The 13056-nt window shown below is 34.4% G+C and overlaps 1 protein-coding gene across 2 annotated transcripts; it reads right to left on the bottom strand.

Annotated features, from left to right (window-relative positions):
* Nucleotides 1–766: 766 nt before the first annotated feature.
* LOC114721833 (protein IMPAIRED IN BABA-INDUCED STERILITY 1) lies at nt 767–6768 on the bottom strand. 2 transcript variants are annotated; one of them, XM_028907711.1, is made up of 9 exons: nt 5937–6768; nt 5034–5318; nt 4481–4798; nt 3837–4064; nt 3411–3508; nt 2689–2776; nt 2034–2561; nt 1364–1496; nt 767–1004 (listed from the first exon to the last, which is right to left on the bottom strand). In XM_028907711.1, the coding sequence occupies exons 1-9, from the start codon at nt 6285–6287 to the stop codon at nt 979–981; spliced, it is 2055 nt and encodes a 684-aa protein (XP_028763544.1). In that variant the 5' UTR covers nt 6288–6768; the 3' UTR covers nt 767–978. The 2 variants fall into 2 exon arrangements, with proteins under 2 accessions (XP_028763544.1, XP_028763545.1); XM_028907712.1 differs by lacking the exon at nt 5937–6768 and adding an exon at nt 5468–5746.
* Between the last annotated feature and the right edge of the window lie 6288 nt (nt 6769–13056).

Raw genomic sequence — 13056 nt, forward strand, 5'->3', positions numbered from 1 at the left:
TTAAAATTGTTACAACGTTATTTTAGGAGGCACTTGTTTAGTTTTAGACCAAAACGACAAAAATTCTATGCTCCTATTAAATGCAAAAACTAGAAACCAGAATAATTACACATACAATGGACCAACTTATTGATAGAAATACTATCAATATTATTTTTTGCACACGGAGATGATCATATTCATGATATTTTATTTCATGATACATTTATATGTTTTTTTTTTAATTTTTTTCCTCAGAATTATTAATGAAAACATTATAAGAGTATAATTTCTAAATTATAACATGATTGATCTCATATATTATCTATCATTACTTTTAGGTGAGGGCTGTTGCATTAGGAAGCAAGAAAAAGCAGCAGAGTTTCATATGCTCTCATATAATTGTTCTCAAAGAAAAAGAAAAAGAAAAAAAATAGATTTACTCTAACCTCCTCACCAACGGCAATAAAACTGTCGAAAACAAAATTTCTTAAGAATACCGTGGCCGTTGGGTTAAATAGTAGATTGATTTCTTCCAAAAGCTCAATCCAGTCACGGCAGATCCATATATACATTGCCGGATGAAAGTTGCAAGTAGATGGTGAAGTCAATAGAGGCAAGTCAGGAACGCGGTTTCGATCATACAGGAAAACGGACCAAAAATCAGAAGAATAATATTTCCATAGCCAAAAACCTTTCTCTTCCATTTTGACCCCCGGTTTCAGGTTGTACAAATGACGAATTGAAGGCTCAAAGCGCTAATTATGCCGCCGGATAACCGCTCTTCGTCAATTCTGCAGTTTATTTGTTGCGCATAGCCATGTGATTGGAGAATGGAGAGATGGTCTTCTCTTACAGGAAAGAGATTTCTTGTGCCATCTGATATGATGTGCAACGGGAAGAGGAGAGTCTTTTTCTGGGTTGGGGAGGGATGTGTGTTCTCCTTTTCCTTCCTCAAAGCAATTGGCCCACTTCCTTCCTCAGTAAAAGTGATTAACATTATACTTGCTTCCCTTGCTTCTTACCTGCAATCCACAGATAACGTCAGGAAGAAATGTAGCATTATTAAGAAGAATTCTTAGATACACATAACATATCAGTAGGTTGTAAAATAAGCCAACGAAGATTCATTAAAGTTGGTGTTTCACGTTGTGGCTACCATCTAAGAATTTATAGCCTTAGTCCAATCCATGTGGAGTTTTCAGACAACTAGCTTTTGATTCGTAGTTTTTCACAAGATATTTAGGAACAATAAGTACAAAACAAATGTAGATATATCTATTATAATTTTTGAAAACCAACCAATTGTGCAATTTTTTGTTCTTTTAATCATTGTGGGGGTGGAGGAAGTGAAGGCTATTGCTACTTCATTTAGCTGTCCCACCTCTTTGAAACCAGGTTTTTCGGACTGTTCGGCGGATGTGGCGTTCATGTTTTTCCAAGAGCTCATCAACAGTATGCATTTGAGATAGCAGCGGTCCTGAAAACTCAACCTTCTCTCCTTGGTCCTGATAACTCTACAAGGCAGGCGGTGAATAAGAATTTATATGTAAGGACGTGTATAAATTTCAGTTCGGATTCACATCTAACGAGTTGACCCACGTACCGATTGTAAGTAAAATTTCTAACGTCAATAAATGCTCATTTTCATCCATTTACAATGCTAAATAAACAAGTTAAAATTTGGTTTCAAAAGAAAATATGATCAACAATCCTCAAATAAATTCATTTTCTTTACTATTGCCTTCTTCCGTTGTCCAGTTAACAGTCAAGACATTAACTAGCCACTTAACTATCCAAGAAGGAGATCATTTACTTATTCTCATGTTAGCAAGAAATCAAGTCATTCACGTGTCTCAAACAATAAATTTATTTCAATAAATTTAGGCTTTCTTTTGGTTTTAAATTTCAAAAATTATACCTTAAGATATCACTTCGAAAATTTTTCATGGAAACACAAGATACCCTATCTTTAAATGGGGGACAGAATAATCTGCAGAAAAGAGGCACACGAATTTCATATATCAATGTGATCCGGCTTCTGCTTAACTTACCAGGTTACTTCTCTTGGATACTGAATCCTCTCTATGGTAAAGTGCCATAGATAGCTCCTGCGAGTGGTATTCGTCAGAAGCATCAAAAGAATCTGGGCGATCAAACTTGCTCCATTGATTTTGCATGGCAAGCTTGGGGATATCAAATGGATCATGATTCCGAGAGTTGGAGCGTCCCAGACAATCCTTATTTTCCATGTTTCTGGAATCAAAGTTATTCACCGAATTTGGTACAGCAGACTCCAATGGATTGACAATATGCCCCCTTGAAATAGATCGGCAGTGGGATCTTATTGAAATGTCATCTTTACGTCTTTTTGCCCATGCAAAGCCACTTGATGTGGAAACTTGCAAAGGCCCAGAAAAGGGAATATCTCCTTGAGATGCATTTTTCGTATGGGAAGCATCATCTGGTTCGCCACTAGATGGCTTTATTTCCTCCTTACTTACATTGGTGCTCCCTTCCTTGAGGATGTGGACTGACCTGCCATTTACCCTTTGGAACTTCTGGGTTTGACTTGCTAAATCCTGTAAGAGGACATTAAAACATTCGATGAGAATTTACTTTCCCAGGGGCAACCAGACCCTTCACATGGATTATAGTGCACGTATATGAGATGAAACACAATGAAGCAAGAGAGAGAGTAGAATAGACCTCTGTTGGGACTAATTTGTTGAATCCTAGTGGCTTCCTTGATGGTTTTCTCGTTTCAGGTCCACGCGCTCTTCCACCAATCTTTTTCCTACAAGTTCATTGCAGTTGTTTAAATAAGAGCTGACAAGCAGACTATGCTAATGTAATTGAAACTGCATAGAATAAAAACTAGGAAAGTTCTACTACATGTCAACTTCACAATCTTAGATGGTAAATCTCCCCAAAACAAACCCCTTCCAAGAGGGAGAGGGAGAGAGAAGTAAAACTATCGAATGCTCCAGCCTCGGAACTGAAACTGTCCGTTACTTTGTGTTATTTTGAGAAGAACATAGCTTTTTCATCATCATCTACCAAATGCATAAATTTATATTTGCAGTAGCGGATTTAATTCAATGATTGCATAAGATATTTACTGCTCAAATATTTACATTCATATGACATAAGACAAAAGAAATGATCTAATCTAATCTACCCATTATACCAGCGATTCTAACGTCAAGAACTAGACTAAATGGAGACTTCTTCGTAGCTATTCTGATACAGCAGTTTATAGAGTCATGCCAGGTACTATATCAAATGACTGTACATGCAGATACTCTCTTGGATTGACCGTACCATCTAGGAGGTCATCAAGTGCTAAAAGCACATGCTGATACATACCCAAATAAACCTCTCGTTTCCCATAACTATTTATAGAACATACGAAGAGGATGAGATCTCACCTCCTTGACTCCTCCCGCTGTTTCACATCAATCTCCTTGCTAGGTGGGTATACCGGCAAGCTTGATGGTTCACAAGCATACGGCTTTGTTTTGAAATACTGAATAATATGATAATTTTATCAGGCTAGAATACTCCAAATTCAGGGTCAATGCTTCATAAAGTCAGAGCTTGTAAGCGTGATGAAGGAATTTGTTCCATAATCAATGTGAGAAAGAATTTGACATTATAGCATTCTAGGATGCATGAAAACACAATGCTCAGAATGTACGATCAAAAATAAAATGGTAGGTAAGAAATTAGAGAGAGAGAGAGAACTTGTGCTCTGCAGTGCATATGATTTGAAGACAGTATTTGTTTCCCATGCCAACTATTATGTCAGACGAACGCATTTCAAGAACTGCCAACGAAGTTGCAGGTTAAGCTACCTGTGATGAGAGAGCAGAAGAGGCAGTTCCACGTTTGTATGGTTCGATGGAAAGAAGAGTCTGTAGCAAGTTCACACTAGTTGAAGGCAAATCTTTAAAAGTCTCTCTGAGACAACTATTATACGGTTGCTGTGGCCTAAACAACGTTGCATGAGGGAGTCTAGACTTTTTCCAGTATTCTTCAGGTGGAGAGCCACAAAGCTTAAAGATTTTGTGCAATTGTTCAACCTACATGTAAAAATAAGAGTGAATCGAGCATGGCAATGACAGAAAAAAATAAAACATAACATGGAATTTTTTTTATTTATCATTGACCATCAGCTGATTCATCTAAATAACTTCAAAGAAGGGATCCTGGGATTTGTTACTTTTTTTAATACAAGATAAAGCAAATAATTATTACCATCTTTAGCATAACTCTTTTTTCCTCTGTATCCAATTCCATGTCATAAGTGAAATTAGAGGCACACCATCACAACCAAAGCAAGAGTATTGATATGCGATGGGTTAAGTATGAACTGCAACAACTTCCCGGACAATAACACTAAGATTCGTCGTTGGGTGGAAGGGGGAGTCTGATCAGAATCATCACATATAGTAATAAAAGAGAGTAAATAACCCAGACATATTGAAAATGTCACTACCTCTGTTCTCCCCTGAAGGATAGGCTTCCCAACAAGTAGTTCAGCAAACACACATCCGATGCTCCAGAGATCCACAGAAGGACCATAGTCAGTTGAACCTAGTAAAAGTTCAGGAGGACGGTACCACAATGTAACTACACGGCTAGTAAGGGGCTGTCTGTGCCCAGCATTTGAGAAGTTCGCCAGTCCAAAATCAGCCACCTTTAGGATCCCTTCATTATTCACTAGAAGATTAGATCCCTTGATGTCACGGTGCATTACACCCCGTGAATGACAATGGTCAAGTCCAGATAACAACTGCTTCATGTAGCACTTAATCTGTACCGACAAAACGACATGTTCAATAAGATAAGGCAACAAAAGGATTGAATCATAATTTTCCATTTATAATTTTCGTTTTTATTTTGTTGGCCATGTGCTTATGGTAAATACGTCACGATCACTTGATCCTTCACATGATGTATGATAAATAAAGAAACACATAAGGAAGTCCTTTTGTCTCCGGACACATCCATAGAATTTCCAGGTGAATAATATCGGAAAGTTGGCATACCTGCGGTTCACTAAACTTGATATCAGGGGAAGATAAGAGCCCCGTAATGTCATGTTCCATATACTCGAATACAAGGTATATGCTACAGGACAATTTTGAAGTAATCAAGCCCTCCAATTTTATAATGTTTGGATGATCAAGCCTTCTAAGAATCATAATTTCTCGAGCCATGAACCGAACGCTTTCCGGCTCAAAGTTGTCAAACCGCACCTTCTTCAGAGCTACTATCTTCCCCGTCTCAAGTTCTCGCGCTCGGAAGACACTGCTGTATGTTCCTTGACCGATCTATTCATGCAATTTGCAAATACAATGAATGTCAGAAAAATGAGTAAAAGTAGCAGAACCAGCAGTTACACAGTATGCAATTGTCTGAATAGAAATCGAAGCAAACTTTAGATGACGGAAGCAAATCCTTTAGTTTTGCTGGAGTTTACCATAGAAAGCCTCATCAGCCGTCGGCTATAACTCTTTCAGTTAACACTGATTCTGAGGAGTCATCTTTACTAATTGTATATCTATATCCATAAAAATCTACACAAAACAACAATTTCTTGTAGACATATGATCATTTTTCCCTTTTCGATAACAGGTGCAATAACGACGCCGCCGAATCTCCTAACTTTCCGACACCAGTAAATGTGATTCCTCTTATACATAACACAGAAGCTTCTTTCTCTACTTTACCAGGACAGAAAAGTGGATGTATTGGAAAATAACAAGAGAAGTATTATACAGACAACCTTGAGAAATTGAATCCTTGAAAATTATTTCGTACAGTCCACAAGGGGATATTCCGAATCAACTACTAGACAAAAACTCTATGGATAAAATTTTATCTGAGAACGCTACCCACAAAAAGAACAGAAGCGAACTCAGAATTGCGAATAGGATTAACAAATCAACCTTCTCAAGTTTCTCAAACGCATCAGCTCGGAGGGGCACCCAACCCTGAATGGCTTCACCGGCGACGGCGGTAAGCCAACCCGGCCAACCCGCAGCTACTTGCTCTCCTTCTACATACTTTTGCAGATTCCCCAATCTGAAACTATACGACTCACAACCTCCATTTGAACTCGCCCTTCCCGACTCACCCACCTCGCTTCTACTCAGCCCCACTGACTCGCTCTTCTTCTTCTTGTCTGACTCACCTAAATTCCTTCCCGAATTACCCGTACCAGCATTGCCACGAAACACGCCGGAGTGGTCAATAGCAGGCGTCACCGACACCGCCTGCTTCGCATTCACACAACCCATTAATCAGCGTCACCAGCCACCGCAGTGCAGAAGCATATGATCAGCGACGACTTCCAGGCACGAACCTGAGTTCCGCCCAGATCCGTTCAGATTCTGGGACTGCCGCTTCCAGACTCAAGTCAGCTGGTTTGAAAATTGCAGAGCAATATTACAACAGTAGAAGGAAATGAGTTTTTATACTACGTATTGAGCAAGCATTGGAAATTTGGAATGTTCTATAGTGCTTTCTTTCGCTTTCTGGCTTGTTTTCGTCCTCTGTAGCGGCAATTGCGGGAGATGAAGCTGAATGGGATTTGTTTGAACCGGAAACAGAAGAGCGAAATCAACGGAAAGATGGAAATGTGTAATTGTTATATGCTGGCTTTTTGAGAAGAAACGAAAATTTTAACACAAAATCAAGATAGTGGCATTTTGGATTTCTGACCTTTTATTCTCTGTTTTTGTTTGGACTTTGGATTTCTAATTTGTTTTGAAAGCCATTAATTATGAGCTTTGTTTGTTTGTGACTGTGTGCGCCATTGCTAAGCCAAGCCAAGTAGAATAGGAAACAGTGCAGGCGGGGGAATTGGCCGGGAGGGGAAATGGAATGGCAATTACGACTAATTGAAAAGCGCGTGTGCCGCGTGATCTCGTCAGAGGTTTTTTTTTTCTTTTTTTAAGAAAATTTTTCCGGCTCTCCCTCTCATTTTTTAGTTGAGATGTTTAAATATTCGTTACGCACTTGGCATTGGGTTGTTGTGATCTTGACTAATGGGTCTGAATGTGTTTTTAATATTTCCACTTTGTTTGAATTTAAAATTCGAAGATGGTTCTGTTCAAACGCGTGATACGGAGATATCAATAAAAGGGACCGTATCCGCGTCAACTGTTCGTGGAAAATTTGATCCAATGAGAAGGAAAAAGAGAAGAGAAATGACGTGCTAGTATTGAGTTTTTTTTTTTTTAAAATAATATGTTTCCTATTCTTTTTTAATTATTTAGGCTTAAATTTTTAAGATTATGATTTGGAAATTTCTGCTTCCAAACATGTACCAAATTGGGGGAAGCCCTTAACGGTACTCAAAAAAAAGCTTTGAAACTATATTGTTTAATATTACTATCTCTGCTCCTAATTATAAAATCTTATTTATAGTCTATAAATGAGGTCTTATAATTTAAATCAAAAGTAATAATAATCTAAGATCCTTCTTCATTCACAGAGAGATCATAATTCAAATAAGTATCTATGCATATAAAAAAACAATAAGTTATGCAATATGAGGGTTAAAAATTCAAATTATACCCATTTGATTATAAATGAATCATTTTGAATTGATCGAATTATTTTTTTTACTAGCATCAAGAGATTTTAGGGAAAAAAATTATAAATATTGAAAGTTTCCGAGTTAAAAAGATAAATGTTCAAATATTTAAAATGGCAATGAATTTTATAAGTTTGAATTGTGAGACTCCGCTTTCTGCATACTGGCAACATTCTTGAATGCTTGAGGGATGGTCAAAGAAATGGAAATGAGGATGGAAGTTCAAAAATGAATGAGTGGCCTAATAAAGGAAAGCGTGCTTATTAGGTTAAGATGTTGGGACCATGTACGTCAGAGGGCAGAGTAAAATACCAACAAGGCAACAATGCCTTATTTGCTTTATTCTATTTCGGACCCAACCCTCCTCCTTCTCTTTTTCTCCCATCACTCAATTTTCATTACATTATCTCCAACTCATTATTATTGTGTTAAAATTACTCTGAGGTACCAAGAAAATAATGTAATTATTAAAAAATCTCATAATAGATAAATACTACTAGCATGGATCGATTGTCATTTCATGTACCAATACTTTATTTATTTTTTTATATTATCGTTTAGTATCTGATGTTTTTTCTAAATCCTATTACCAGGTATCTGAACAATTGACTAATTCAGTTCAAGACCCGTGGCTTTCTTTTCTATAAAAAATGTTTCCTCTAGGATTTAAACTCGAGACCAGAAGAGATCTAGCAAGGTCTTATACTGTTAAACTAACTATTTGTTGGTTGTATGTTGTTACTTGTTGTGTAATTTTTGGGTAATTACATTTCTTCCTTCAAAATGATTTTCCATATTATTTTTTTAATTTGAAAGGCATGCACCAATTACATGAAATTATAAATAGGATCGAGTCTGCAGTTTTTTATTGATAAAATTTTTCTTGTAGGTCACTGGATCACGAAATTATTTAGACCAAGATAACCATTATTTCGACCCAAAATTTCCTCCCATTTTTTGGACCCTAATTGCCAATCTCTCAGTTTTCTTACTCTCCAAACTTCATTTCCTTGGGCGACATCATACTAAGATGTGGACCTCAATCATCCTTTATGTAATTTCCTTTGTCAAACAAAGTAATTCTCAAAGAAGAAAAACATTATAAAATAATCTATCCAATCACAGACATGGCATTTGTAAATTATGGAAATTTGGTTTGGATTTGGACAATGTACATAAGTTTTGATAACTCAATGATAAATCATTTATAACCCAAGAACAATGTGTTTAACGTAATGGTACTACCAAACTATATAAAAAAAATAGTTATAAATTGTATGCAAAGTATCTATAAATTATGAAATCTCAACAATGAATTATTTGAAAACCAAGTTTTTGTTGTCTAATCTACCAAGACTTCGTAATTTGTAATTGTTTTATCTACAATTTATTAAGCTCTCATAATTTACTATTGCCCATAATTTTCTGGTTATACATGGTTTTATTTAGCGTAATTTCTCAAATTAGAATTTTAGATGTCATTAAACATGTCTAGCGAGCTTCCTTGTTCTTGCAAGTGATCTCCCCTTATCCAATTATATTTATTTCCGTCGGGGGAAGGGAATTTTTTTTACCAAAAAAAAAAAACTTTCTTCGTCTTTTACTGATATTTTATATCATTGTGCTTACTTTTTTTTTTTTTTAATTTTTCCCCTTGATTTTATACATCAATCAGTGTTCTGCGAGAAGTATGGATTTGTTGGCAATTTGGAGTTTTAACAAATGAGAAGACTTTCTAAGAAAATAGTAAACGAGATCTCAAATTTGAGAGATGTTCTATATATTTTTTATACAGGAAAAAAAAAAAGCGATGTCAAGAGTAAGAGTACTTACAATTTTTTTTCTTCCTTTGATCAAACAACGGTTTATATTTTGCCACATTAATTTAGTGAATTTGGAGCTGCAATTGCTGAAAACTATGGAAGTCAGAATTATTTGGCTAGACTCGTGGCTGCTTCACCAATTTGTTCTCATCATTTAAGTTTGATGTTATGGGAACCTAAACTGAACGGACTCGAAAAAGTCAACAAGAGTTCTAAAGTCTAACCCGCCCCCCTAATAGTTTATATATTTTTAAGATTAATTTAATTTATTGAAAAACTAATATGAACAATTTGAACCTTGAAGGCCCCTTAAAATACATGGTGACAGGATGAACTGAAATAAATAAATAAAGAAAAAAAGAAAACGAGGTATCAATGAAATAAAATAATATGAATCATTAACTATTTTTTTCCCAATATTATCTCTATAATACAATCCAAACAAGCTTTTACCCGTTGAAAATATAAACTGGAGCTATAGAAATAAAACACTTTTTCCCAAGTCATCAATATAAAATAAATGTATAGCTACACAGTGCAAACAAATATTGGATTTAGAGAAAATAAACATAGCGAGAGGAGAGGTGGGACTTTATCTGATGTACGAGGGATGAGATGAGCCATAACCTTTCAGGCGGAGGATATGATTTTGATATTTCAACTATAATTAGTGTAAAACAAAATTAAGGCGAAAATATTATGATGCAGTTATGGTTTAGGAAGGAGGAGTAATGGGAGGGGATAAGATAATAATTTGAGAGTAATAATGTAAATGGAATAGGCTGCGGATATATAGGGCCTTCTTCAACCACAAGGCCAATACCTAACCACTGCAACTAAAAGGAAACCAATCTCATCATTAATGAGCAGTCCCCTTCCATTATGGCTTCCTCCCACTCTCATTTCAATATTTATTCTTACCCCACATCCTGTTTCCTCCTCTCTCTCTCTTTTTTTTTTTTTCCAGGACTCTCGTTAATTTCATACCATAAATTTACTGAGACCCCCTGTGTTAAGAACCCAAAAAAAAAAAAATCCTTTTTTTCCTTCTTTACGAATGCAACCAGAAGATGATAAGTATTTTCTAAATATGAGTAAGGCACTTGTCACTATCCTACACCATGCTTCTCAAAGCGAAAATTTCAAAAAGTATTATTTAAATTTTAGAATTTCATATCAGTCTTGTTTTCTATATTTTACTGACAATGAAAAATAAATAATAATATATTTTAGTATGAATTTCTGATTTGAAATTTTCATATTCAAGTGATTTTTTTTTTTGGGATATTCCCTTTCTTAAATGCCCACACACACATAATTCTTTCATTTTTATTTATAAGTTTCAAATTTAGAAAGGGATATGGTCAACTTTATAAGCTTTAATTTGAGTTTTTTTAACATTTAATGTATTTTTTCAATGTCACTATTGAATATTTCTTTCTTCTTATATTTTTCACACATTTTTTCTTATTTTTTGCATTTATTATAAAAATATATTTAGAAACAGAAGTCTATTTTTAATCTATTTATTATTTTAAACTAATTTTGACTAATTATTTAGTATTTATGAATTAATTATTTAAAATTAAGGAGTGGACGAAGCATACCCAAAAAAAAAAAGAGAAAGAAAATAACAGTGCCAAGTCACGTTACGCAGTGGAGACTGGAGACGGGGGAAAAAAGGTTCTCTCTTCACTTAATTTTTTTTTTCAACTTAGCTCTGTGTTTTTTTTTCCCCGTTTTTTCGCTCTCACTGTTCAAAAGCGTGAAGCAAGCTGCTGGCCTGTTCTCGACTTCTCCCTTCCTTTTATAAAGCAAAAGCAGATTGGGCACGTTCCTGTGTTTCCTGGATTTAATGCTCCATGCCTCCATCATAATAAATTCGCTGCTTTTAACCTTTTGCTTTTCCCGGTTGAACCCTCATTAATTTCTAATTCATTTTATATGATCCTAATAATTTCAACTTTTTCTTCTTTTTTTTTAGTTATAAACTTCAAGGGAATGCTTCTGAAATTGAATTGAGATATGAAATAAATCTCACGAGGGACAGGAGAGTAAATGCGATCGATGGTCTATTTTGATTCCCATTAATGGCCTTCTCCATCTCATCTCATAATTTAAAAGCCAATATTAAATGTCACAGATGTTCATATTCAATGATCATCCTTTTTTTGCCCCCTATAAACATGATCACTGGAATTTAAACAAACACGCAACAAATAATTTTCTAGTTATTAATTGTCTTCTATAATTATATGACAATTTACGCGCGAAACCAACGACACTTGCTCTTTTTGGTTTCACACGTCATCTCCTTAACCAACATCTTAAAATAAGTTCTGTATGTGAAAATAGGACTTAGGGTGTGTTTGGATGAAACCAAACCGTGGTTTGAAAAAGTGATTCTGGAGAATAGATTCTGGAAAAAATAGATTATGTGAAGAATAGATTTTGTAAAAAAGTGATTCTGAGAAGTGAGAGTGTTTGGATAGTTGTTATCAGAAGCACTTTTTATATATACAAATTACTAAAAAAAAGACATAAGTTAATATGATAATTACAGAAAAAATAGATTTTATGATATATTTTAATTTGAAGAAATAAAATTGTTAATAATATGTTTTTTACCAACATAATTAATAATACATAAGATAATATAATTAATAAATAATTAATGTCTATATATATTTATAAAATATAAGATTAAATATATTTATAAAAAAATATGTTTATAAAAAAAATAACAATATACATATCATATAGGCCCTCACACTCTCCCTTTTTTCTCCAAAAGCAAAAAAATTTTGCTTTTTCCAAAACCATGGTTTTGACCCAAAACCATGGTTTTGGTTTTTGGAGAGGCTGTTTGGGTAGCATTTTCCCCAAACCATGGTTTGGGATGCTATCCAAACAGAGCCTTAGTTATACACTTATATATAGAGTTTAACATAACTTAATTCAGATTAGTAATGATTCAATATAACTTTCAAAATTTGGTTAATTGGTATATTAAAAACTGTGAATATAATTTTTTTTTTTCCACATACAATAGGAAATATGACCTCTGATCATTATATACGGTTCAGTTAACTAATTTGATAAGATTGAAAAAGTTACTAACTTATTTAATTATAGTATATATGTTATATAATCCCTTTAAAATACTTATATACATCATAAAATTATATATTAATTTATAAGAGTAACAGATTAATTTTAAAAAATAATAAATATAAATACTTTTGGGTAATTTATCAACCTTCTTTTTTTATTTTTGACCAGCATTTATCAACCTTCTCGATCTCTCTCAAAACTTATGAAATAATATTATGAAGAAAATATGGTGGGTGAGGTGGGTCAAAAGTTGGTGAGGTGATGTTTCCTGTCGAGTTTCCAACATGTGCCATGGGCAAAAATGTAGCTCTGTTAATGATGTTATTTTTTTTCATTCGCGTAGTGCTAAAATTTGATGCCTGATACTTATTTCATAGTATTATATTAATATATCATATTACAAAATAAAGTTATTTCCCAGGCTACAAGAGGAGGTTGATAAAGGCAACTAGAGTTTTGTTTTCTTTTTGCTTCGTTTGTTTTCTTAGTGTAATTCAGTTTTGTTCCAAAAAAAAATTATTTAGTTATTTT

Source organism: Neltuma alba, unplaced genomic scaffold, assembly GCF_004799145.2.
Source record: "Neltuma alba isolate B1F8T4 unplaced genomic scaffold, ASM479914v2 tig00012070_pilon, whole genome shotgun sequence".
Taxonomy (NCBI): Eukaryota; Viridiplantae; Streptophyta; class Magnoliopsida; order Fabales; family Fabaceae; genus Neltuma; species Neltuma alba.

Excerpts from the sequence above, each read along its gene's own strand:
- LOC114721833 (XM_028907711.1), bottom strand. The coding sequence starts at position 6,287 with ATGGGTTGTGTGAATGCGAAGCAGGCGGTGTCGGTGACGCCTGCTATT. Across the intron at positions 4,065-4,480 it reads TCCTTCAGGGGAGAACAGAG|GTTGAACAATTGCACAAAAT; the intron begins GTAGTGACATTT and ends TTTTACATGTAG. Across the intron at positions 3,509-3,836 it reads CTTCTGCTCTCTCATCACAG|TATTTCAAAACAAAGCCGTA; the intron begins GTAGCTTAACCT and ends CATATTATTCAG.